General features: G+C 39.1%; 1 protein-coding gene across 2 annotated transcripts; it reads left to right on the plus strand.

The window, feature by feature from the left end:
* Window positions 1–1,494: 1,494 nt before the first annotated feature.
* On the plus strand, window positions 1,495–24,208 carry PTGES3 (prostaglandin E synthase 3). 2 transcript variants are annotated; one of them, XM_029954149.1, is made up of 8 exons: window positions 1,499–1,825; window positions 17,965–18,078; window positions 18,221–18,290; window positions 18,774–18,872; window positions 19,682–19,771; window positions 21,785–21,847; window positions 22,718–22,742; window positions 23,048–24,208. In XM_029954149.1, coding segments are annotated over exons 1-8 (483 nt in total). In that variant the 5' UTR covers window positions 1,499–1,823; the 3' UTR covers window positions 23,068–24,208. The 2 variants fall into 2 exon arrangements, with proteins under 2 accessions (XP_029810010.1, XP_029810009.1); XM_029954150.1 differs by lacking the exon at window positions 21,785–21,847 and having other exon boundaries at window positions 1,495–1,825.
* Window positions 24,209–27,506: the final 3,298 nt, after the last annotated feature.

Genomic DNA, 27,506 nt, shown 5'->3' on the forward strand with positions numbered 1-27,506 from the left:
GCGCTGTCTCTCAAAAATAAAAAAAAAAAACATTAAAAAGAAAGTCAAACACAGGTACCTTCTCCTTCTCCTGGAGAACAATCCTTGGAGAGGAAGATTAAACCATGTCCCAGTATGAACTGAAAAAGGTTATCTCCCAATCCTTGCTTTATTTCCATGTTTGGGATTAACTTTTTTTTAAATTTACTCATTTTTGAGAGAGCAAGTATGAGCGAGGGAGGAGCAGAGACAGGGGGACAGAGGATCCCAAGCAGGCTGTGTGCTGACAGCAGGGAGCTGCAGCAGGGCTTGAACTCACAAACCGAAAATGAGCCGAAGTCGGATGCTCATCCAACTAAACCACCCAGGCGCCCCTGGGATTAATTTTTCTTAACAAGCCTGTCCTAATGCTTCAGGTCAATATCGACCTCTCCTCCTTTTATGCTCCCATTACTTTTTGTACTTTCATCATAGCACTCAATAATCTTGTGTATTTTGTTTTTCCCCCACAGGTAGTTGACTCCTTAAAAATCAGAGTAGGTGAGAGCTGGGATTTACATTCCTTTTAAATGAGGTTTGAGATTTGAGGATCGTGTCCAATGTCCACAGTTCCCCAAACCTGCCATGTACAGCATAGACCACTGAATCCTTAATGCTATGAAGCCAATACTTTCCAAAATGTCTTAGGACAACCTTCCTTTGTATTGCAACTGGCGGTGCACTGGTATATTTGTCCCTTACTCCACTGTTAAGCAGCCTTCTAGAGTAGGCAGTACTGTTTTCATTCTCTTGGTTTCTATCCTCATTAGAACCCAACCATGTCCAAGGAACAAAGCAGCAGCTTAGAAATAATGGTTGAGAATAGATTGGGTAACCTCCTCCCCAAACGGATGTGCCTGCAGACAGGGAGTGTCCTGGTCTCCCCATTCCCACGAACTTAGACTCTCCGCTTACATAACCTCCTTGTCTCACCTATAGCCCTAATTATCTCAAAGAAGGGGCAAATGGCCTCCCCAAAAGGCAAACGTTTCTCCTCAACCCAAGACTACACATTTCCGCTGCCCCTGGACAAGAGTCTCCAACCTTCAGAAAAATGGCCAGTTACACCCAGGCCCTCGATTCTTAAGTTAGCCTTTTTCCGCAAATATCACCAGCACAGGTTTTTCATGTCTTTTTGCTAGAGACTGTTTCATCAGTGTACTCCCTCAACAGTAACCAATCTGTTTGCCTTTCAAGCCTCTGTCTCCCTCCGCTTCAGCCTTCCTCCTGCTGTCAACACAGCCGTTTCTCGGGGAGATCGCCCAACGCGCGTGGCCGGGCGGTTAAGTGGCCAACGGTTTTCTAACGCGAAGGGGGAGCGCGGGAGGAGAGGCGGGAACTAGCCGGACCGGAGGGAGGCAATGCAGGGCGGGGCCAGAGCCGGGAAGGATCGCGAAGGAGCTGGGAGGCCCCGCCCTTTCCGTAGATAGCTCTAGAAAACCGCGCAGGAGCCCGAAAACAAAGAGTGCGCACGCGCGGCGGCAGGGCCCGGGCATTTTGCTGCGTCACCAGCCGCCGCCCGGCCTCACCACCCCTCGCTCGCACGCACGCACGTTCATTTTCCGTCCTCGCGCCCCTTTTCCTACACTTTCCTCTTCTCCCCGATCGGAGGAGTCGCTCTCTACGCGCGGTGCATTCTGGGGATCCAGGTCGAGCCCGCCGCCGCCGTCGCTTGAGGGAAGAGAGAAGAGGCCGCGACCGGGAAGAAAACGCCGGAGTCGCCACCGGAGAAGAGTCGACTGCCCAGCAGCTGCCGCCAGAGAGGCCCGCCCACCCGTTCGCCCGTCCCCCCTGCCCCGTTCACGATGTGAGTGCGACACCCCGCCAAAGGAAGGTCGTCCCTGAGGGAGGCCGAGGCCGCGCAGGGGGCTGCCGGGAACCCCCCCCTTTCCTCCCCCGATTTCGACCCCCCTCGGCTTTCTCCCTTCTGTGGCGGCAGTCGTTCTTTCTTCTGGTGGGAGGTCCAGTATCCTTGTTCCGGTTACCGTTGGCGGGTGGAGGACATTTTTCCTCCAGATGTCCGTTTTCCCCACCTCTGAACGGTTCCTAGGCTTCCCCGCGCCTGAAATCCCACTTTTCCTCTTCTGCGAGTCCGGGTTACTCTAACTCCGTAACTTAGCCTTAGGCCTTACTCTTCTGTGAGTTTCCTGCCGTGCGGGCGTCCTGAAGGCGCGGGGCCTTTTGGATAAAGCCACTTAGCTTTTGGGGCAGTCTGGTTCTGCCCCTTTCTGATGTTGGGACCAGGCCCTGGGCCAAGTGCACCTGTGGTGGGTTGCTACCAGAAGGCTGGCAATGCTCCCCGCAGAGCACCACGCGGCCTTCCGCCGTGAGCGACAGTACTGCTAGGCAACTGCATGGAGGTCATACTGTCCCCACAACTTATTTCCCTCTCCGGGATCATGATTTCTTGGGTACGGACCTTTCCAGGCTTTCTGACTCAAATCTCTTGAAACGGGTGAAGCTTGACAAAACTCATATCTTGCCCATGGCCGCGAGGAGTTAGCATTGAGCAGGTCGTTCCGCACGTGTCAAGTCAAAAGATACTTGGGGACGTTTTCAGTATTTTACAGCAAACTTGAGGCTAGGTTGCATTATCCTATGTTAATTAAGGTTGAAATAGGTATGTAGATGCCCTTTTGTTGCCTTTAAGAAAAGCTTAAATTTCTTTACGTTGAGGTGACAAGTTTTTTTAACTTAATTTGATTATGGTAAAAAAAAAAAAAAACCTTTGTGTTTTTTAAAAAAAATCTAATAAAGAATTTTGGCACTCCCACTTCCAGGACTTATATTCTCAGGAAAAGCTCTGTCTTTCCAGATGTGAGAAATACCCGTTTTATAGGTTTTTTTTTTTTTTTTTGGTACTAACTGTTCCGTGAAAGATTTTGAGAGAGTAATTGAAGGGTAACACGTTTAATTCCCGTGAAAAGTAATGCACTTTCAAAGGGTTACTTAACCAAGTAACAATATTGATGATGAGTATATTGGGCTAAAGGATACACTGCTGTTGGTTAATGATAGGGAGAGCAAGACTCTGGAACAGTATTATTGTATAAAGGGGACATCTAGAATACCCCCCATCCCAGTGGTATGCAATATAATATTTTAATCTCTGTAAAGTAGCTTTTGCTTTTCCTTGGAAAATCTTTATTCCAAAAAATGTAGCAGCATCGTCAGTCTTAAAATTTTTATTTTGAGACTCTAGGAGGATACAAGTGCTCAGATAAGCTACCAACTTAATAGACTAATGTAGCCAAACAAAATATCTTTTCACTAAGAAATACGTTTAAAATGATTTGAAATATACTTTTGGGAAATAACATGTAGTAGTTAGAGACCTTAAGTAAATAGATTAAAAACCCAGATGAAAAGTGTGAACAATCGATATTCCAAAAAGCAGTCTGTTACAAGAATGCTTTCAATCAGTATTTTGAAGAGACCAGCTAAGTCTCCTCGTTTTAAAAATAAATGCCATCTTGCAAATTTTTAAACTAATTGTATTACAGAAACCGTTTTCAGGATAATTATGATGAATCAGTTATTTGAGTTAGGTAAAAAAGGAAGAATCTGGCTTATTGATAAGGACTCATTTTGTTTGAGTGTGCTATAAACATTAAAAATTTTTTTCTTTCAGTTAATTTTCTTTAAGTATTAATCTCTACCCCCCCTGTGTGGGGTCTGAACTCACCACCCCGAGATCAAGAGTCATTCACATGCTCCTTGAACATGATATAAACATTATTTTAGATGTGGAGAGGGACCTGTATTTATGTCTGGGTATTTTAAGAGTTTTAAGGTCTGTCTGTTTTTCTTATTTGAATACTATTTAGTAGTGATTTTCTAGGTACATTTTTTTGATCATGTTTTTTCAAAGTTTTGTCTAATAATTTACATAAAAACTCAATCTCTGGGCGCCTGGGTGGCTCAGGTTGTTAAGCCTCAGCTTTGGCTCAGGTCATGATCTCTTGGTCTGGGAGTTCGAACCCCAAGTCAGGCTCTGTGCTGGCATTTCAGAGCCTGGGGCTTGTTTCAGATTCTGTGTCTCCCTCTCTTTCTGCCCCTCCCTTGTTCACACTCTGTCTTTGTCTCAAAAATAAATGTTAAAAAAAAAAACCACCCAATTCTGTCTCATTTTGGAGAAGGTTGGGATTTTAGGACCTCTCCTTCAAACTAGGGTCAAGGAGAAGGGTCATGTGGTAATTTGTTTTTTTAGTTATTGTAGTTGGTTCTAATTCTAATTTGAACTCAGTAAACATAGAAAAGAAAATTTTTAAGGGAAGGTTTTTAAGGTTCTTTTTGTTTTGTTTCGTTTTTGTAATCTCTACACCCAATGTGGGGCTCGAACTCATGACTTGGAGATCAGAGTCCCATGCTCCTCCATCTGAGCCTGCCAGGTGCCCCTGTTTTACTCAGTTCTGAGCTATTTGAAGTCATTCTTTTAGTGATCTTGTATATGAATTAATAAAAATTCTCTAGAAACATAATTGTGATTCTCTTAACATTGGTTGAAATCTTGAATACTTTTGCCATTGTTCAGCTTCATAGAATTGAGTCCCCAAAATAAAATCATCAGTTTTTTTGTCTTCAGCCTCCAAAACAAATTGTAATAGTGAGCATATGGTATATGGTTAATTTCTGGAAGTTAAGGAAGAATAACTGATGATGGGTTTTGTTCAGTGTTGATTTCTTACCCATTGTAACCTAGCAACTGGATTTTCTTTTTTTTTTTTTTTTTTCTATGCTTAGTTAGACTTTAACTAGAAAACATTAGAAACTGGAAGGGATGATTTAGTGCAGGCCAGTATGTACTGTTAATTCCATGTTTAATTGTATTTTCTGTTTTAAAATCTTGAAGCTGTATCATTTTCGGGTCTTAGGTAGTCACATTTCGGGAAAAAATTTGTGATATGAACGGTTTAGAATTAGTCTCTCTTAAATTTTTACAGAACTTTATCACAATTCTTTTTTTTATCATCAGAGTTCTTAAATTGAAAATTGTTGTACCTAGTGTATTTTGTTACAGAAATGTGTGTTGTAGTAAACTTTGTATTACTGTGTAGATTGGCATTGATAATTTTAAATTGAGGCTGACTTCTATGCTTCCTCAGGACACCTTTGAACTTTTGGTTTTTCAGGAAAATGCCAACTGCTTTTAAAATATTACCTTGAGCAGTAGTATGTCCTCCTTCATATTGTATTCCAAAGCCAAAATACACTGTTGGGGGATTTTCTGTGCAGTAGTTTATCTTCACATGTCATCGTATATTGCTATAAAGTGTTTTCTTTAGGCCTTTCCAGCTCAGCATTTTAATTATCTTTGTGTACTGAAAGGATATAAGTCACAGACAGGTTTTCTTAAAATTTTTAATATGTATTATTAAGTTCTAGGATATACTTCTTCAAATGCCAATTCACACAGTGCTAATTGTCCCAAATAGGATTGGAACTCAGGATTTCTGACCGGTTTGTTTTTTTCCACTTTACAAAAAGGGAGAGTATTTTTCCAGGTGAAACTTTTATTTCCAAAGAAATAAGTGTCTCTGTAGTTTTGTTATTAATACTATTTCAATTGTTTCTGTTAAACTTGTGCCACTTCTTGACATATGGTAAAGGAGCCGCGAGGCTCTGAAATTTGCCTGTAATGGAGGCAATGAGACATTGACCTTGTTTGAATTTTATTTGTATGAAGAAAAGTTGTGTTTGCTTTGGGGATGTTTAAAGCGACGTGTGCACAGAAATGGGGATGTAGGAAGGTTGGAGTTGCATGGGAGAAAGGCACTAGGTTTATGGGGAGGAATACTGTCTTTTAAGAGCAGTTTTCACCTTTTTGAATTTTTTTGTTACTTATTTATTAATGTATTTATTTTTGAGAGAGGGAGACAGTGCAAGCAGGGGAGGGTCAGAGAGAGAGGGGGACACAGAATCCGAAGACAGGTTCCAGGCTCTGAACTAGCTGTCAGCCCAGAGTCCGAAATGTGAGATCATGACCCAAGCTGAAGTCCAACCAACTGAGCCACCCAGGCGCCCCTAGAGTCGGACTCTTAACCCACTGAGCCACCTCCCACTTTTTGTTTTAGAGTAGGAATTACCAAATAATGGAACTAGTACAGAGGTTCACAAGTAGTAGTTCAGAAGTACTAGTCTTAGTAAGTGGTTTTTATGTTTGTGTGTGTGTTTTTTTTTTAATGTATTGTTTTTGTTTTAAGATGTTGCTGGCCAAAGGAGTAACCTAGCCATTCTGTTGATTAGGTAGCTGGGTCCAGACAACTGAAGTAATTTGTCTAAATAGCCTAGCTAGTAGTCTTTGAAAAACTAATATATAATAGTTGAAAGAAAAATGCAGTTTCTTTTATAACCACCATTTAGTAAAGGAATATGTATGCGTTTTGGGCACTGTGTAGCTTTTTTCCCCCAATGTCTTATTTTTGAGACCACGTGAGCTGGGGAGGGGCAGAGAGGGGGACAGAGGATTGGAAGCAGGCTTTGTGCATTGACAGCAGCAAGCCAGATGTGGGGCTCCAACTCACAAACCTTGAGATTATGCCTTGAACTAAAGACTGTGTTCAACAGATTGAGCCACCCAGGTGCCCCGGGATTGTATAACTTCATATACCTTGAAGTCAGATTGGATACTAACATCTCAGTTTCTGTTCCCCACTGATTTTTTTTTTCGTAGACCCTCCCCCTTTTAAAACATTTTAGCAGCCACCAAAAATACAGCTTTGCAAAGATGAAGGTTAATGGAGAGGGATGTAGTACAGTCTGCCTCTGAACTACTAGGTGTCTTGAATGAGGTTGAGTATCACTAAATTTTTCTCAAATTTAAGATACCTTGTAGCAGCCCTGTAAGCTTCTCATGGTGCCCTGATGTACCTTGTCACAAAATTTGGAAGCTACAGGACTAGCATGTGTACTCAGATCACCTTTCCAGAAAGTTTTACATGGTGGTACAGCTGATGTACAGATGATCTGAAAGTATATGAGAAGCAGATCTTGGGGTTTCTTTGAGGAAAGAATATGTGTATAAGAGCATTTGGTTTTAGACATTTGTAGACAGAACGTTTTGATGAAGGAAAAAATGCTCAGTCTGTGAACCTGGAACTGCTTTTTAATTTTTTTTATGTTTATTATTGAGACAGAGAAACAGAGCACGAGTAGGGGAAGGGCAGAGAGAGAGGGAGACACAGAATCTGAAGCAGGCTCCAGGCTCTGAGCTAACTCTGCACAAAGCCCGATGCGGGGCCTGAACCCATGAACCGTAAGATCATGACCTGAGCTGAAGCTAGACGCTTAACCGACTGAGCCACCCAGGCACCCCTTGTCTGTAATCATACTTGATATTTAAAGATATTCTGAGATGTATAAAAAGTTAGTGAATCTAGTCTTTAAGACAATTCCTACTTAATAGAAACCTGTTTATTCCTAAATCTAGAAGATAGTTACTTCATTATTAAGCTCTAGTAAAAAGCTAGTCATCTGATTATTATTGTTTGTCTTAGAATTCAGAGTGATCTTTTATTTCATACAAATACTTATGCTCCATTAACAATAAATTTATAAGGGGAAAAAGAATAAACTTGTAAAGAAACTAATTAAGTACAGTTGATCCTTGAATAACACTGGTTTGAACTCTGGGTCCACTTAGGTAGATTTTTTACAATAAATACAGTATTGTAAGTGGGTTTTTTTGTTTATTTTGAGAGAAAGAGCACAGGCTAGGGAGGGACGGAGGAAGAATCCTAAGCAGGCTCTATGCTGACAGTACTGTGCATCACAGTGCTGTGAGATCATGACTTGAGCTGAAAACAAGAGTCAGACACTTAACCCGTTGACCCACCCAGGTTCCCCGTAAATATATGTGTAAATAGTGTGTGAGTGTATATATATATTTTTAATGTTAATTTTTGAGAGAGACAGTAGAGCAGGGAGGGGCAGAGAGAGGGAAGGAGACATAGAATTCTTAGCAGGTGCCAGGTTCTGAGCTGTCAGCACAGAGCCTGATGAGGACTTGAACTCTCCAGCCATAAGATCATGACCGGAGCGAAGTTGGATGATTGACTGAGCCACCAAGGTGCCCCTAAATATATTTTTCTTGTGATTTTCTTAGCATTTTTCTCTAGCTTCAATGTTAAGAATACAGTGTATAATATTATAACATGCAAAGTATGTGTTATTGATGAGGTTCTGATCAACAGTGGGCTATTAGTAGCTAAGTTTTATGAGAGTCATAAGTTCTGCTTGGATTTTCAACTGTGTAGAGGGTCCCTACTCCTACGTTCAAAGCTAAGCTGTCCTGATAACCAGATGTTATCATTTTTTTTTTGAGAACATTGTCATGACATATTGTCTATTTATACATTAATAAAGATAAGCTGCTAGTAATGGATCTGATCCTTTTACCCCCAGGAGATTTTTGGACTAAATTTCATCTAACTTGAATGTAAGCTTTGTCTATTTTGTCCATTGCTCTGCCTCCAGAACAATTCGTGGCCTCATGCTTAGTAAATATTTATTAAATAACATTTCAACTCTAAATGTATTTTAGCTGTTAGGCTGGTCTACATGAGGCGATTTTTTTTTTTTAGGTTTCAAGGGAGAAGCTTCCCTCCTGCACAACTGGGGGAGGGGCAGAGGAGAGAGAATCCCAGAAAGTCTCTCTCTTAGGTCCAGCCTTCACCATCAAACACCTCAAGTAGCGCCCCTACCTGGGGTGCTTGATGGTGAGAGTTGAGCATAAGAGGGGTCTTTTACTATTGTATTCTCCTCTATCACATTTCAGCCAAATTCAACAATATATCCTATAGATTAGAAAGTAGATCAGTGGTGAGTAGGTGAAAGATTAAGCTGATTAGAGCCATTTATAAAAATCAACTGTCTGATTTTATATTCTGTTAATGAGTATTTGCTTTTTTTTGGAAATCTGGAAAAGAAGTACTACTAAATTAGTATATACTCTCCAAGTACATTTGACTTGAGTCTTTTATTTTTTGGGAATATTTATTTTAGGAATAGTTTATTGGTTATGTTTTGGATACACTATCTGTCTTAACTGGGTAATTGCCATAGGTTCCTATTTAACTGATATGTCCTTCCCCGCCCCCCCCCAACAATTTTTTAAAAATAAGTTTGTTTATTTTGAGGGGCAGGGAGAGAATCCTAAGCAGGCTCTGGGCTGACAGGCATGTACTGTTTGATTAGTTTCTTAACGAGGCCATCAGTTAAAGATAAGACCGATTTAAAAATACTTTTTTTATTATTATTTTTTTAATGCTTTATTTATTTTTGATACAGAGGGAGACACAGCATGAGAGGGGGAGGGGCAGAGAGAGAAGGAGACACAGAAACGGAAGCAGGCTCCAGGCTCTGTGCAAGCTGCCAGCACAGAGCCCGACACGGGGCTCGAACCCACTAACGTGAGATCTGACCTGAGCTGAAGTCGGAGGTTTAACCGACTGAGCCACCCAGGCGCCCCTAAAAATACTTTTGCCTATTGGGGCACCTGCGTGGCTCAGTCAGTTAAGTGTAGACTTTGGTTTGGGTCATGATTTGGTTCCTGAGTTTGAGCCCCCTGCTTCAAATCTTCTGTCCCCTTCTCTTTTGTGCCCCTCCCCCATGCACATGCCTACATGTTTGGCATGCTCACTGCGAGCATACTCTTTCTCTCTCTCTCAAGAAATATATATATTTGCCTATTTTATCATAATGGTTATTGCTAATTAGCATCTTTATGTCACATTTTTCAGTCCCTTAAATACTTTTACAGAAGTAGAACTTTTTTTTAAATGGTCATTATTGCTATTTTGTTTAGTACATTTGTATGTTTTAACCAATTTTTTTTTGTTTATTTTTGAGAGAGAGCAAGTGGAGTAAAGGTAGAGAGAAAGACAGGATTTCAGGTGGGCTCCACGCTGACAACAGAGCCTGATGCGGGGCTTAAGTGCAGGAACCTTGAGGAATGTCCCACATGTTGGGGGAATGTTTGGAGGGGGGAGTTGGTTTTGTTTTGCTTTAAATAGGGGATTTTTTTTTCTGTTTTTTATTTATTTTTGAGAGACGGAGACAGCACGAGCAGGGGAGGGTCAAAGAGAGAGGAAGACACAGAATCTGAAACAGGCTCCAGGCTCTGAGCTAGCTCTCAGCACAGAGCCCGACACGGGGCTTGAACCCACAAACCATGAGATCATGACCTGAGCCGAAGCCAGACGCCCAATGGACTGAGCCACCCAGGTGCCCCAAAAATAAATTAAAAAAAAAAAAGTTTAAATAGGGGATTATTTATATAGCATATGCAGAGGTGAAAAAAGGTTTTTACATCTGTAGGTATTTACTATGAGGGTATTTACTTGCACAGTGCTTACAGATTTTGTCACTGTTAGTATAAGGCTAGAGATAAATAAATATAATTAGTTTATGAGCTAGTGTTCAAGTTAAACCTGTTCCTTTTTCAGTTACTAGAAAAAAGGAATGTGAGTCTCACAGAAGATAAGCAGGATTTCACAATCGAGTTCTCTTCTAGATGAGTGAATATATGTGTTTACTACTGGTTTAGGTTAAATATAGGGTCCCCTCTGGGATACTTTGATGGTTGAAATTAGGATTACCTAGTAAATGCTAAGCTTTTCAGGTCACAAATATCTCTGTCCTGCATGCTTGTTTTTAATAACGTTAAAAATTAAAATAAACATTTTTAGCTTCCATGTCAACCCCTGGCTTAAATAATCATTTAATTTTGTTACTTGGTAAATGATTGTATTAGCTAGCTAGAGCTGCCATAACAAAGTACCATAAATGGGGGTTACTGGACCTCTTCTGCATCTTCAACAGGGTCTTTTTCTTCTGTGTCCTAATCTTTTGTATGGACACCAGTCATGTTAAATTTATGGCCTACCTTAAGATTTCATTTTAAGATTCTCTCTCCAAATACATTATTCACATTCTGAAGTCTGGAGGGTTTAGGATTTCAACATAAGACTTTGGGGGGGATACAGTTCAGTTCACAACAATGATACAACTATAGATTACTTAATGTGAATTTGAGGAAAAGAAAAAGATCTCTGATTCCAGTGTCCTCAATATGAATAAATTGAAGAGTAATATATTACTTTTTTTATACAGCCTTGGTAATAACCGTGTCATCATTAGTGTGCTTGTCTATTACTATAGGTCTTTTTTTTTTACATTTAATTATTTTTGAGAGAGAGAACACAAGTTGGGGAGGGGCAGAGAGGGAGAAGGAGACAGAATTTGAAGCAGGCTTCAAGCTCTGAGCTGTCAGCACAGAGCCCAACGTGGGCTTGAACCCACAGACTGTGAGATCATGACCTGAGCTGAAGTTGGTCGCTTTAACCAACTGAGCCACCCAGGCGCCCCTATAGATCTTAATATATAACTTCTATGAGGTAAACATAATCTTCAGATTATGTTTTAAAATTTGGTTATAAAAGCATATACTAGAGTTTATTGAAATACCATTTGTAAAATGTATTGGGAAAAGAATTCCCCCACTAACCAACTGTAACACGATTTCAAAATTAGACTGGGTCACACTAAAGGAAGAAAGTATTCCTTGCTAGAATTGTTTAACAGCATTCTTTTAAAATGTATAATAAATATAATCCCTTTCTACCAGTCATCCAGATTTGCTGCAGAGTAGACCTTTGCCACATTGCTTTACTTTTTCTTTTCCTGGAGTCTTTTTTTTTTTTCTTTCTTTCTTCAGGTTTATTTTTGAGAGAGAGACAGTCAGACAGTGTGAGTGGGGGAGGAGCAAAAAGAGAGGAAGACTGAGAATCCCAAGCCAGGCTCCACACTGTCCAAATGGAGCCAGACACATAAAATCATGGGGTCGTGATGCTTAATCGACTGATCCACGCAGGCGACCCTCCTGAACTCTTAAAGCAAACCCCGTATACTTAAGTTTTCATCTTGAATGGACTTTTTTTTTTTCTCTTCATAAAAACTCTTTCACGCCTAACAAAACTAATGCTGAATTTCATATTATCTAATACCCTGTCCATATTCATGTGGTCAGTTTTAGTAATCTCTTTTTACGTTTAGGTCCGGATGGAGATGCAGACCAGGTTCACAAATTGGATATGTTTTGTTTAATGTTTATTTTTGAGAGAGAGAAAGTCCAGGAGGGGCAGAGAAAGAATCCCAAGTAAGCTTCTTGGTGTCAGCACTGAGCCTGATTTGGGGCTCCATCTCATGAACCATGAAATCATGCATGACCTGAGCCAAGGTCAAGAGTCATGCTTAACTGACTAAACCACTGTGGTGTCCTCTACATGTTTCATAACTCTTTGGTTTCTTTTAATCTAGAGCAGTCCCTTCTTTATAGCATTGATTTAACAGTATTCTGGATTGCTTACTTTCTTGTATCAAAAAAATTTTTTCCTGCAATTTTTTGTAGACTGGAATTAAGTTTTCTATGGAGTATATCATATTGCATCAGATAAGGACATTATAGGTCTGGTTGTCCCACTTTAAGTGATGTTAAATTCTTTATTAACTATTAATTACAAATTATTAATTATTGATAATAAATTCTTTATTACTCTAATCTTTAAACAAATTGTAACATTTTTGCTTTTATTTTTGAGACCAAGTGTGAGTGGGGGCAGGGCAGAGAGGGAGACACAGAATCCAAAGCAGATTCCAGGCTTTGAGCTGTCATCACAGACCCTGATGGGGGGCTCAAACTCACCTTGAGATCGTGACCTCGACTGAAGTCAGACACTCAACCAACCGAGCCACCCAGGCACCCCTAATCTAATCATCTTAATGGCTTCTTTCATTGATGATCACTACCAAATCAGTGTAAAAGTTGCAAAATGGTGACACATGCTTCCCCCCACTATTTTATTCCACTCCAAAGCTGAAATTCTATAGTTTTCTTCCATGAACTGATCCTTCTGTCCAGTTTACCATGAAGAGGAAGAAGGAAAAATGCCTAATTCTTTTCTCTTTGACAGCCAATTTGTAGAGAGTTGTATCCACAGCATCTTCTGGTGGTCTAGAATTGTCGTTGGTCAATGTAGGGAGACCCTTATTATTACCTCTGGTTCTCACTGTGCATATAGTTTTGTTTTGCCTTTTTTTTTTTTTTTTAAGTTTGTTTATTTTACAAGAGCACAAAAGCTAGTAGGGGAGGAACAGAGAGAGAAACCCAAACAGGTTCCATACTGTCTGCTTGATTCAGGGCTTAATCCCAGGAAGTATGAGGTCATGACCCGAGCCAAAATCAAGAGTTGGATGCTCAACTGATGGAACCACCTAGGTGCTCCATAACTGATCTCATAGTTTTTAATGGCTACATTTGCACAAAATGTCCCAACCTCATCCCACCTTACACCTGAGGTCTGTCATTTCTGTATAGGAAATTTGTTTACTTTCGTTGGAAATAGTATTTTGGCACTGTTGTAGTCATTGCTTCAGATGGTTTTCATTAGCGCTTTTTAAACATACTGACTGTATGGTTACTTCAGTTTGAAAATTTGTGAACTTAGGGATGCCTTGCTGGCTCAGTTGGTAGAGTGTGTAACAACTCATGTTGGGTTATAAGTTTGAGCCCCATGTTGAGTGTAAAGATTATTTAATAAAATCTGTGAACCTAGTCATTTAAAATTTTATGTATAAGTTAGCAAATATTTTCAGTTATTTTTAAAAAATTTTTTTGTTTTAATTTAATCAGTATTGAGAGACAGGGATAGAGCATGATCCAGGAGGGGCAGAGAGAGAGAGAGGGAGACATAGAATCTGAAGGAGGCTCTAGGATCTGAGCTGTCAGCACAGAGCCCAATGCAGGGCTAGAACCCACGAATCACGAGATCATGATCTGAGCCAGAGTCGGGCACTTAGCCAACTGAGCCACCCAGGCACCCCAATTTTTTAAATTAAAAATTATTATTATTTTTTTTAACATTTATTTATTTTTGAGAGACAGAGATGGTGTGATCAGGGGAGGGCCAGAGAGAGAGTGAAGGAGACACAGAATCTGAAGCAGGCTCCAGGCTCTGAGCTGTCAGCACAGAGCCTGATGCAGGGCTCAAACCCACGAATTGTGAGATCCCCTGAGCTGATACCAGCTGCTTAATTGACTGAGCCACCCAGGTGTCCCAGTATTTTCAGTTAAAGACAATATGTTGGGGCACCTGGGTGGCTCAGTCAGTTGAATGTCTGACTTCAGCTTGTGTTGTGATCTCATGGTTCATGAGTTCGATCCCTACATCAGGCTGTCTGCTGGCTTCTCAGAGCCTGCTTCAGATCCTCTATCCGCACACCCCTCCCAGCACCTTGCCCGCTCACACTCAAAATAAAAATAAATTTCTTAAAAATGTTACCACATGGGGGTGTCTGGGTGGCTCAGTTGATTCAGCATCCGACTTTGGCTCGGGTCGTGATCCTCACAGTTTGTGGGTTTGAGCCTCACAATGGGCTCTGTGCTGACAGCTGAGCAATTTTTAAAAAAATGTTACCACATGTTGAGAACACTTTTTTGGCAAGAAAATGAGCTAAAAATAATGTGTGGTCTATGGTCACCTAATTTTGTTTGTTAGCCATATTAACATAATATTAGAAGTTGTGATTCCTTAATCCAACAGAAGTTTGGTTAGACATTTCTTCAGAGGCATGTAAAAATCTGTTGTTTTTTTTTTTAATCTATTGATAGATGCCTAAAGAAATCACTTTATTCTTGCTGATTTGCTGGTTTTTAGACTTTAAAAATTTGCCATCCATAATAACGATAACCTACTTTGGATCTGATACCAATATCCCAGAGTGGAATATGACTAGTTAGGTTTAACAATTGTGTCAAAATGTTGATAAGCACTTTTTATTTCTAGGAGGGACTTTAAACTGCTGCTCCTTAGGGTTGGGAATTTCAGGACTTGGACAAAACAATTCCTTTTATTTGAGTTGATTTATGAGTAGTGTTCAAACATAATGATGACTAATAGTTCTTAACTTGTATCTTAGGTTTATAGAACAGTCTAAAAAATACAAAGGATTCTGGTATAGCCAAATACTTCAATTTTTAGATTATCAAAGCAGAGTATGCTTATAAAATAAGTGAAACTTTTGAGAATGATGTTCTGCTACCTTTTCTTTGCCTCCTTTTCTTTCTGGTTCTTTCCGGAGAGTCAAATGCTGTGGGGGACTGTGTGAATTCTTCTGGGAATTTTAATGCATATAAGGATATTTGTCTAAAGATTACAAAGAAAACTTTTTTTAATTTTTTTTTTTAATGTTTTATTTTTGAGACAGACAGAGCATGAGCAGGCAGGGGCAGAGAGAGAGGGAGACACAGAATCGGAAATCAACACGGGGCTTGAACCCACAAACATGACATCATGACCTGGGCTGAAGTCGAGGCTCAACCGACTGAGCCACCCAGGTGCCCCAAGAAAACTTTTTTTAAGAGTATCTTTTCTTGGGGTGCCCTGAATGGTTCAGTCAGTTGAATGTCCGACTTTGCTGAGGTCATCATCTCTCTCAGTCCATGGGTTCAAGCCCTGCATCAGGCTCTGTGCTGACAGCTCAGAGGCTGGAGCCTGCTTCAGATTCTGTCTCTCCCATTCTGTCTACCCCTCCCCCACTCATGCTCAGTCTCTGTTGCTCATAAAGAAATAAATGTTAACAAATTTTTTTATCTTTGGTTTTTCTTTATTTTTTTTGGTTTATTTATTTTTGAGACAGAGCACGGGCGGTGGGTGGGGGTGTGTGTTGCAGAGAGAGAGAGAAAGGGAGACACAGAATCTGAAGCAGGCTCCAGGCTGAGCTGTCAGCACAGAGCCCGATGCAGGGCTCAGACCCATTAACCGTGAGATCATGACCTGAGCCGAAGTCGGACAGGTAACCAACGGAGCCACCCAGACACCCCAAGAATATCTTTTCTTAAAGAATTGCATTCTCTTCTGGTGCCCCACAAAGAATTATTTTATTTCATTTCATTTTGTTATTTCATGTTATTACAAATTATTTAAAATTTTGTTTAATATTGTAAAGTTTTGAGACTGCAAACATGAGTGGGGGAGGGACAGAGGGAGAGAGACAGAGAATCCCAAGCAGGCTCTGCACTGTCCGTGCAGACCCCAAAATGGGGTTCAAACGCATGAACCATGAGATCATGACCTGAGCCAACACTAAGAGTTAAGACCCCTAACTGGGGGCACCTGGGTGGCTCAGTCGGTTCGGCGTCCCACTTCTGCTCAGGTCATGATCTCACGGTTCGTGGGTTCGAGCCCCACATCGGGCTCTGTGCTGACAGCTCAGAGCCTGGAGCCTATCTTCGGAATCTGTGTCTCCCTCTCTCTCTGACCCTCCCCTGTTCACACTGTCTCCCTCTCTCTCTCTCTCTCTCTCTCTCTCAAAAATAAATAAAAATATTTTTAAAAAACACCTAACTGAGCCACCCAAGTACCCCATACTTTTTTTTTTTTTTTTACTGTTTTTATTTATTTTAGAGAGAGAGAGAGACAGCATAAACAGGGGAGGGTCAGAGAGAGAGGGAGACACAGAATCTGAAGACAGGCCCCAGGCTCTGAGCTAGCTGTCAGCACAGAGCCTGATGCTGGGTTCAATCCCACGAACCGGGAGATCATGACCTGATCTGAAGTCAGATGCTTAACTGACTGAGCCACCCAGGAGCACCTCAAGTACCCCATACAAAGAACAATATCAAAGAAAAGTACTTACTACATATAGTCTTTATCTCCTATTAATCAACTATATTTGACTGCATTTGCTTCTAGCAGTTTTTTAACCGTATTCTAAAACATAATTATAATGCATGGGTAGAGCTCTAGGCAACTGACATAATGAAGAGGAAAGGTATATTGCAGGAGACGGGAGCAGAAGAATAATAAGGAAAAAGCAAATACTCCAGGTTTCTTATAGTATATATCAAATGCATGTGTAGACAGAGTAAAAGATGAGGCTGTAAAGAAGCTTAATTCTTAAGTATCATTATTTAGAATCATAAAAGTTGGGTAGGAAAATTTGTACTTTGGAAAAATGGTTGCTTGATATAGTCAGAAATAAGCTACAGAGTGGGGCGCCTGGGTGGCTTAGTTGGTTAAGCATCTGGCTTTGGCTCAGGTCATGATCTCATGGTTCATGGGTTCTAGCCCCGTGTCAGGCTCTATGCTGACAGCTAGCTCAGAGCCTGGAGCCTGTCTTCAGATTCTATGTCTCCCTCTCTCTCTGACCCTCTCCTGCTTATGCTGTCTCTCTTGTTCTCAAAAATAAAACATTAAAAAAAAAAAAAAAGCTACCAATGAGAACTTTTCTGGAGACAAACACTATCAATTATATCCCACCTCCAGGTAAGTTCCTGGTGTTGTATGTAACACTATAAGAAAAAATGTTGAATACAGTATTTCAGTAGAAGGTGGATCCTTTCTGATTTGTTAATTCTTTGACCTTGACGTTTAGTAGCAGGGCTCTAAAGGAATGGCACATAAATTTTGCCAGGACTACCTAATGGTTAACCCTATTGAGCATTGACTCATTTTTTAATTCTTTCATATTGTGAAGTCAGTTATTGTGTTTTGACTTGGAATGCAGTTAAGAGTAAAGATGTAGGTTTTTAAAAAGTTATTTATTTTGAGAGCATGAGCCCTTGTACAAGTTGAGGAGGGGCAGTAAGGGAGAGAGAAAGAATCCTAGGCAGCTCCACACTGTCAGTTCAGAGTCTGCTGCGGGGCTGTAACTCAGGAACCATGAGATCAGATCCTTACCTGAGCAGAAGTCAGATGCTTAACCAACTGAGCCACCCAAGCGCCCCGAAAGATGTAATTTCTGTTTGAAATTATAATAAACTGTTATAAAATAATCCCTATTTTAATGGAAGAGAGAAATGTTACTTATATACAAACATTTGGAGGTTATGTAAATATTCAGTTAATTAATTCCAGCTTAACGTTGTCTAATTTTATCTCTTTGTAGGCAGCCTGCTTCTGCAAAATGGTACGATCGAAGGGACTATGTCTTCATTGAATTTTGTGTTGAAGACAGTAAAGATGTTAATGTAAATTTCGAAAAATCCAAACTTACATTCAGGTAAGTTACCATTTTACATCATTGGGTAAGAAGCTTATTTTGGACAACTGAATAACTTTGGCTTGCTTGTTTTCACTGGTTATTACTAATCTTCACCTCTTTCAAGAGGTTCATTTTTTTTCTTTTTTTTTTTTTAATACAGTTGTCTTGGAGGAAGTGATAATTTTAAACATTTAAATGAAATTGATCTTTTCCACTGTATTGATCCAAATGTAAGTAGTCTTAATGCTTTAATTCCAGTTTAAATTGGGAGGAAATGGACATACATCAAGTATTCTTCTTAGCAACAATGATTTTTCTTAACAATTCAGAGGCTAACTAGGCATATTTGTATTTTTTGCAATATATCCCCCTTTGAACTACTTTTCTGCAGACTCCTTTTGTTCTTGCTATCACTGTTTGTTTTTTAGGCTTACCTTATCTAACCTTATAGAATTTTTAAACTGTTCTATAATTGTACCATATTTAGTCAATATCTTTTTAGTTGGTATTTTTTATGGTTTTATTCACCTTGTACAGGGTGGGAAAAGTTTTTTGCAATTTCGATAGTTCATGAAATGTTTAGTAAACTAGGGGATGTTTCTTTGAGTGTAGAGAAAATGTAGGGAAAGAAATTAGAAGGGAGAGTGGAGAATGACACTCTACTTTATGTTCTGTAGTGATACTGGATAGTGCTTTTTTGTTTTGGTTTTTAGGATTCCAAGCATAAAAGAACGGACCGATCAATTTTATGCTGTTTACGAAAAGGCGAATCTGGCCAGTCATGGCCAAGGTTAACAAAAGAAAGGGCAAAGGTATGTTTCTTTTCATGGAAGGGGGGGAGGGAGTTTAACATTTTTAAGTAATAAAAGACACATTTGTTTTCCATGAGGAATATAATGTTTTTGTTTCATAGTTAAGTGTTATTAAAGTCTTGTGTTCTTGGGGCGCCTGGGTGGCTCATTCTGTTATGCGGCCAACTTTGGCTCAGGTCATGATCTTGCGGTTCATGAGTTTGAGCCCTGTGTCAGGCTCTGAGCTATCAGCTCGGAACCTGGAGCGTGCTTCAGATTGTGTCTTCTCTCTCTGCCCTTTCCCTGCTCATGCTCTGTGTCTGTCTTTCAAAAATAAACAAACCTTAAAAAAAAATTAAAAGAAGGTCTTGTGTTTTTACAAGTTTTTTTTCCTTGGGTTTTATTAGTTTTAACTTAAAACCGAGTATGGTCAGAAGAAGGTCAGTCACTAGTTGATGCAGAACTTTTGCTGAATTCAAGAGACAGATTTTGCTTAGATTCTAAGCTTCTATAAGTTACATATCACACAGGAGCATATTTGGTGTTACCAAAAAAAGTCCATTTTACTTGAGAATAGTTCCTACCAATGAATTTTGATTTTGTTTCTAAAAAAGAGAATTGTTTAACAACTGTGAAGGAGGCTATGTGAAACTGTCTTTGCTGTTAATGACTACATTTGAATTGATTTTGTTAGTTTGTTCTTTTGTGTGTGTATGTTAAGTCCACGCCTCACTAATATGAACCCACAGTTCAAACAATGAAATCTTAAGATACATACCAATAAGTGTAAATTAACCTAATCATAGGGTGATATTTGTATTGATCTGTAGCTTAACTGGCTTAGTGTCGACTTCAATAATTGGAAAGACTGGGAGGATGATTCAGATGAAGACATGTCTAATTTTGATCGTTTCTCTGAGGTAAGTTCTTATAAATGCATTTTTTCCACCTCCCTCTCTGTACATTTCTATGTGAATTTAATTTGGTTTTTAAGCACCTAGTGGTATTTAAGACCTGCATTATTTTACTTTCAAGGTCATTTTGTGGCAAAACCAAGTTGGATCTTAACAATGGCCATTTAATCCTGAAGTTTAACATTGTTTTATAATTTTTTAAAAAAATTAGTGGTAAAAATAAATAAATTAGTGGTAAGTTCTAAAGTTGATTTAAAGACAAAAAATAAGCTATAGAGTCCACGTGATATAGCTAATTTCTATTCTGACATCGAAACAGGTTTTTTTAGGAGGATGGATTGGTTTGCATTTTGGACCCATGGAATATGAATATAATGTCTTAAACAGAAAAATGGTAGTGAGATGTGCATGATGAGTGGTGTGTAAAGATGTTTTAGTTAGCAAAATCAAGGAAAGAATTTAAGTACATACTGCCGGTGGCCAAAGGGGTAAAATCATTGATTTCCCTTCGGATAGAATAAACCTTATGAAATAAATGGTATGGCACTAAAGCTGATTAGAAAAAGAACATTAGGTTGTAAATTAAAGATGAAATTATTTCTCATGGCAGTTTGAGATTTTAATTGACTAGATTTTGTTTGTTTCTTTGATAACTAAGAGTTAAAATGGTAGTATAATATCTAGTGTCATGTTTGCAACTACTTACTCAACATCTCACATGGTTCTGGCACCTTGATTTCAAATTAAAAGAGGAAAAAGAAGATATGGCAATTCTTGTCAGCTGTCTAATTCTATTCCTTATCTGTAGAAATTGGTGCTGCCATTTTACCCACCTGTGCATGTCACAGGCTTAACACTATATTCTTTTACTGTCTCTATACAGTATAACATTAACAGCCGTCTTTTCTTTTCTTTTTTTTTTTAACCTCCCTAAAGAGCTCATGAATGTATTCAGTTCGTTCTATTTGTATTGCCGGTGTTTCTTCAACACCTAGTGTCATGTTTGGCACATTTTGAGCATTATTCCTTTTCAAAGAAAATTAACCAAACTGTTCAACAGTGCTGTCAGAGGTAGGGAAACTTTTTACTAGTTATTTTAGATTGCCCAGAACCTTTATACTGAGCAATTTGATGATTAGGGATCTTTGTAAAGTGCAGGTAAGCATAGATTTTAGAAGTTTCAAATTTTTGTGTATAAAGTTGTATATGGTTGTTTACACCATATGGTTGTTTGAATTTTTTAATTTTAGGAAATTTATAGAAAAGTTGTCGAGTGGGAAGATAAGTCCCTCCCTATCTGTTAATAGTTTAGTTTTGGGTTATATGAATCTCTTTAAATAATACACTGCTTATTTTATGATCAGAAACCACTAAAAATAGGAAATTAGTACTTCATGTAAGTATGCTGTTATTAGTGCCAGTGTTTTGTAAGTATACAAGAGTATTTACATATATAAGTGTATTTTCTCCATAGTATGTACTTTTTATTTCAAGAATCATATTTATTTTGTTTTTATTTTTATTGCTGTTTAGTCTTTGATTCAGTGTTCAGGTCTTTCATACAAACAACCTTCTCATCCTGAAGGACTTCATTTTAAATCATTTATTGGTTCTTCACAGTATTTAAAACTGTAGTGAGAATACCATATTACACGTGCCATTTAGCTAAAGGTGCAGAGCTTTACAACTACAAATGAATCCCATTCTTTTCCTTAGGCACCAGAGGTAAGTACTATTCAGGATTTCGGTGTTTAATTTCTATATCATACATAAATATCTTGCTGGATATGTTTTAATAACTTCATTTTTCTTCAGTGAGAACTTAGTCTTAACTTCCCTACAAGTTGTCAGGATTTTATAATCTACCTTTTCCAGAAAGGAAGGTACTTAACATTTGTTTTGCTTTTTTTTATTGGTGGAAATCTATGACAGACTTAAGGTTTATTCTGGAGCTTGCAACCTAATAATTAGGGCTTAATTTAACATCATTTTTAAAACTAATTTTTACACTTCAAATAGATGATGAACAACATGGGTGGTGATGAGGATGTAGATTTACCAGAAGTAGATGGAGCAGATGATGTAAGTCTATAAATTCTTTTCTCTGTTTACTTAAATAGTAAGAAACAATGTATTTATAGGTTGTTTTATATAGATTCAGGATTGCTTTTTTTGCCACTTCTTGTTGGGTTTTTTTTTTCTCTAACAAATAATAGGGAAAAGCAGATTTTAAAATGTGCTCATTTTTTTTTTAAGGATAGGCACCTACTAGGAAACTGGTGTCCCATGGGCCATTCTTAAGGGACCGGATTTCAAGAGAATCATTGCATCGTATGCCTTATTCAATTAAGAATCAGTTTAGAGATTATTTTGACAGAGATAAACAGGTTTTGCAGCAGGATTGGTCAGAGACTAGAGGAAATAGATGGATGTTGTGAATCTATTAGAAGGATAAATTGGATCACTCTTCTCAACATTCCCTGCTCTGGTATCCTGCTAACACCTTCAAGAAAGTTGTTGAGTATAGTTTGAAAAATATTTAGACAATTCAAAAGCTAGGTTGGAGTTCATTGTCTTCTATCAGTCCAGTGGTCTTCACAGTGAGCCATTTTCCTGTTACACTGAATGCCAAGACAGAAATGAAAGACAGAAATGAAACCCATCTTATACTAAGATTCAGTCTAGCCGATAGGAGGAAGGGATTTAAAGGTTGAGCACCAATTCCCACCAAAAGGCACACATCTTACAGGAAGATAGATCCTCAGCTGTACGTCTGTTCATCTTAAATAAACCTGTTCTTAAGTGCAGTGATTAAATTCATAAGTTTGGTATAACCACTTATCTTTGCTACTTTAGTAAAAAGTACAGTGCTGAAGCTTTTTAAGGCAAACTGTTCGGTTAGCAGTGGAGTGTTCGATCAAGTCAGTAACTTTTAAAATTCTTCTTCTGCAGGATTCACAAGACAGTGATGATGAAAGTAAGTATTTTTGTAAAAAGTATGTTTTACAGTGATATTTCACATCAAAGATCAAACTCTGAAAATAGACATTAACTTCTTTATAATTCTTGAGAGGAAAATTATGTCTTCGTGGCCTATAATAAAATAGCCAAAGTAGAAATTTGAATGATATGAGACTTAACATTTAAAAAAGACAAAAAAGACAATTCCCTTGAAACTATTAACTGTATTGTTGACTGCCTTTTTTTTTTTTTTTTAATAAGACTTTGAAGTTGATAGATTGTTCCCTTGTACTTCATACTAATCTTTTTTAAATCTTTCAGAAATGCCAGATCTGGAGTAAGGAATGTTGTCATCACCGGATTTTGAGAAAGAAAAATAACTTCTCTGCAAGATTTCATAAGTGAGAGAATTTCTGAATTGATAGCTCTAAAGGCAGATGCTGTATTTGCCTCCTTTAACCCATTTTTCAACCTGTTTGTTTTTTTTAAAGGCTTCACTAAGGGTTGATCTGTACCATTGTATGGGGCAATTTTTTAAGTCAGCTAAGGCAATAACCTTATGCATGAACTTTTCCCAGACTTCCATGATGCTGTTGAGGTCCTAGGCAATTGATACAGCAGTTGTGATCAATAAAAACCTGTCACCTCATTCTCCTTTACTTCATAACATAGATACTGACATGATAGGAAGCTCTTGGTTTTAGAAGAAAGAACTAAATTTTAGGTTTTAGAACATGGACTCAAAAGTGGCTGATAAAACAAATTGGTTGATACCTTAAACTGGTAACTTGTTGTTCTTCTGGCATATCCTCCAGGATTATTCCACTAAAGTTTTATTTTTAAAAAAATTTACTTCACATTATTGTTAAGTGATCACTCGTCAGTGTTCCAGATGTATCTTAGCTAAAACTAGTGAATGCCCTAACTTAGATGGTTTTGAAGCCTGTACATTTGGTATTGTTTGACCCTTAAACTTTTACATCTCTTAGCATGGAGGACAAAGAAAGGCTGTACATTGTTGCTTGAGAGTCTGTACATTTAGACCAAATTGTATTTGCACTGTCAGAATGGCAAATGAGTGGAAAAAATGTTAATACACTATTGGATTTTTTATTTCTCTTTTTAATTCAGCTTGTCCCAGGCTGAAAACCTCAATTTATGTTCATGACAGTGGGGATTTTTTTTTTTTAATGTCTACATTCTTTCTAATAAACTGTTGGAAGACGTTTTGGCTGTCCTCTTAAGTGTCTGGTTTACTGTAATTTCATGTATTACCATTTACTGGAATGGAGTTTTTATTTTTACTTGAGGAAGAATTTGGGAATATTCCTCTGGAAAAAAAGAGGCTTGCTGTAATGTCACAGGAAACCTTTTTAAAAGTGGATCTGTAATAACAAATTGTAGATGCACTTTGCAGCAGTTGGAAAAGAAAGTGTTGTGATTTGATTGAAAATAAAACTAAATGTATTGTCCTCCTGTAAATCTTTGAGCTTCTCTGCATTTTGGCAGTGTTTATTCCATCTAATTTCTCTGTATTTGTCATAGCATAGAAATGCTTCCTATATCTGTACTTTATGTCCTGCATTAAGGATGTGTGTTACAGGCAGTATTAAGTGCTGGGGATACAAAGAAAATCCTTCACATACTTGTGCTCAGGGAGTCAAACAGGCTAGACAGGAGTACAAACACTGAACAAAAACTTGATAAATGGGAAGTGTGCCATATTAGGTTTGCATAGGACATTATAGTGAGAACAGAAATCATTTTTTCCTTCCCCTGGTGTGAGTGTATGACTTCAAAGCGATAGTCAAAACCATTTTCTTGAAATATTACAGCTAGAAAATTTTCTTACTTTCCAGGAGGCCTGGGCATAACACTTGAAATTCATCTGTTATTTTTAAATAGGCTCTATGCCCAGTGTGGAGCCCTACATGGGGCTTGAACTCAAAACCCTGATATCGAGTCAGATGCTTAATGGACTGAGCCACCTAGCCTCTGATCCTTTTAAATTGTTTTAAACTTAGTCTCCTTTGTTTGGAGTATGCCAAAGGTATTAGTATGATTGGTAAGTAGAGTGTAGTTCTTAGCTTCCAGGGGAAATTTTTTTTTTTTTTTAAGATATACCCTTCCATTTTTAGTATAGTTCTCTTGCAACACAAATTTTGTCTATCAGTTCTAGAAGTTAAAAAAGATTCATTAAGGGTTCTGGTTTTACTGCCAGCCATCAAGCTTTAGAAATAAAGTATAGTGTGATAGGTTTCTGATTACATCTTGTCCCCTAAGAACTTCTAAATTTAATTAAATTTATTTTTGTATTTAAACACCTGCACCTGTTCAAGTGTTTCAGTAATCCTTATTGTTCAGTCAGGTATCAAGCCTTATGAATGACATCTGGTCCCTCTACAGTATTTTTTGCGGAAAGGTTAATCAGTAGGTCAAAACTTGAGAAATATGTTATCTCCAATCTGAATTGTAGTTAGTATTGCTTTAAAGAGAATAATTCGAGAATCGCTTGAGTTTTTAAGTTTGAAGGGCATCTGTTCCCATAGTTTGTCCATTTTGACATGTCATAAAGGTACTTATATTCAGCTTTCTAAAAAGAATTGTCTTTTTAATATCCACCGATTTTTGAGAGAGACCGCATGAGTGGGGGACGGGCAGAGAGAGGGAGACACAGAATCCAGAATATGAAGCAGGCTTCAGGCTCTCAGCTATTAGCACAGAGCCTGATGTGCCGTTCAAACTCCTGAACCGTGAGACCATGACATGAGCCAAAGTTGGACACTTAACCAACTGAGCCACCTAGGCGTCCCTCAACTTTCTAAACTCTGAAGTTACCTTCAAGGAAGGGAAGGAAAGCAATTAGTTGCTATAATTGCATGAAGGTTTTATCTACCAATTTAGTTAGGGCTAGTTTTAATTTCTTCTGTTTGGTGGGAATTTTTTCCTTATTTAAGTTTTTAAAAAATATTCATTTAAAAACATTTTTTAATGTTTATTTTTGAGAGACAGAGTGTGAGTAGGGGAGGGGCAGAGAGAGGGAGACAGTTGAAGTGGGCTCCGGGCTCTGAGCCATCAGCACAGAGCCCGATGTGGGGCTTGAACTCAAGAACCACGAGATCATGACCTGAGCCGAAGTTGGCTGCTCAACCAGCTGAGCCACCCAGGTGCCCCTCTTCTTTTTTTTAATCATTATTTTCAGAGAATGCAAGTGGGGGAGAGGGAGAGAGGAGGGACGGGGAGAGAGAATCCTAAGCAGGCTCCATGCTCAGTGTGAAGCCCAATGCAGGATTTGATCCTGCAGATCAAGCATGAGCAGGGGAGGTGCAAAGAAAGGGAGACACGATCTGAACCAGGCTCTAGGCTCTGAGTTATCAGTACAGAGCCGGGGCTGGGGGGCTTGTAGCCATGGACTGTGTGTGAGATCATTACCTGAGCCAAAGTCGAATGCTCAGCCAACAGCCAACCAGGCAGTCTTCTAAAATGGAAAAACCATGTCACTTCTAAGTTTTATTGTCCGAATAATTTGTGAAGAATCTATTCATAAGTGTAGCCTGAATATTTTAGCCTATATCCAGTGACCTTCACTTCCATACTCCATCTAACCTATTTCCCTGGATATATGGTGTAATGATTAGAAGTTCAGGAGTGAGAGAACTGTAAAACTGCTTCACGTGTAACAGTGTTGTCCCTTAAGCATTGTTCTTTTCTTTTTTCTTATAACTAAATAAGCCTTACAACTCTGGAGTTCAGTCCTTCTATTTCTCTGTGGTTTATCTTGAATTCAGTGATTCTCAACACACCAAAAACATCAGGCTTTGGGATAATGTGGATTCATAGGTCCTAATGCTAGATAAGCTCTTTTTTTGTATTTTTATTATTTTTAATGTTTTGTATTTTATTTTGAGAGACATTGCAAGCAGGGGAGGGTCAGAGACAGAGGGAGGCACAGAATCTGAAGACAGGCTCCAGGCTCTGAGCTAGCTGTCAGCACAGAGCCCATCACGGGGCTCTATCCCATGAACCATGAGATCATGACCTGAGCCGAAGCCGGACACTCAACCGACTGAGCCACCCAGGCGTCCCTAGATAGGCTTTAGTAAGTCCATGTGGGGGCCAGGAATTTGCACTTTAGCTGATACTTGAGATGAGTGATTTTTTAATGTTTATTCAGTTTTTTTGAGAGACAGAACATGAGCAGGGGAGTGGCAGAGAGAGAGGGAGACACCGTGTCCGAAGCAGGCTCCAGGCTCTAAGCTGTTAGCATGGAACCTGATGTGGGGCTTGAACCCATGAACCATGAGATCATGACTTGAGCTGATGTCAGGCGCTTAACCCACTGAGCCACCCAGGCGCCCCGAGATCAGTGATTTTTAAAGTGTGATCCCTGAACTTAACATGAGTGTCCCCTAACAACTTTTTAGAAATATAAATTCTGGGCCTCTAAACAGGTTTGAGTCAGAAACAGGATAGAGGCCAGTGATCTTTAAGTCATCTAGGTGATATGTGCTAAAATTTGACAACTGTTTTGTTTTTAGTTTTTAAATACTGATTTTTGAGAGAGAAAGTGAGTGGGTGAGGGCAGAGAGAGAGAGAGAGGGGGGGGGGAAGGAGATACAGATCCAAAGCAGGCTCCAAGCTGTCAGCACAGAGCCCAACATGGGACTCAAACTCATGAACTGTGAGATCATGGCCTGAGCCAAAGTCGGGCACTTAACTGACTGAGCAACCCAGGTGCCCCCAGAATCTACATTTTAGATTTAAAACAGTGGTTGTTGGG

This window comes from Suricata suricatta, chromosome 10 (assembly GCF_006229205.1).
Source record: "Suricata suricatta isolate VVHF042 chromosome 10, meerkat_22Aug2017_6uvM2_HiC, whole genome shotgun sequence".
Taxonomy (NCBI): domain Eukaryota; kingdom Metazoa; phylum Chordata; class Mammalia; order Carnivora; family Herpestidae; genus Suricata; species Suricata suricatta.

What these genes read in the sequence shown, in the direction of transcription:
- PTGES3 (XM_029954149.1), top strand. An exon ending in AAATCCAAACTTACATTCAG is followed by an intron (nt 18,079 to 18,220) that starts GTAAGTTACCAT and finishes TTTTTAATACAG; the next exon opens with TTGTCTTGGAGGAAGTGATA. An exon ending in TAACAAAAGAAAGGGCAAAG is followed by an intron (nt 18,873 to 19,681) that starts GTATGTTTCTTT and finishes ATTGATCTGTAG; the next exon opens with CTTAACTGGCTTAGTGTCGA.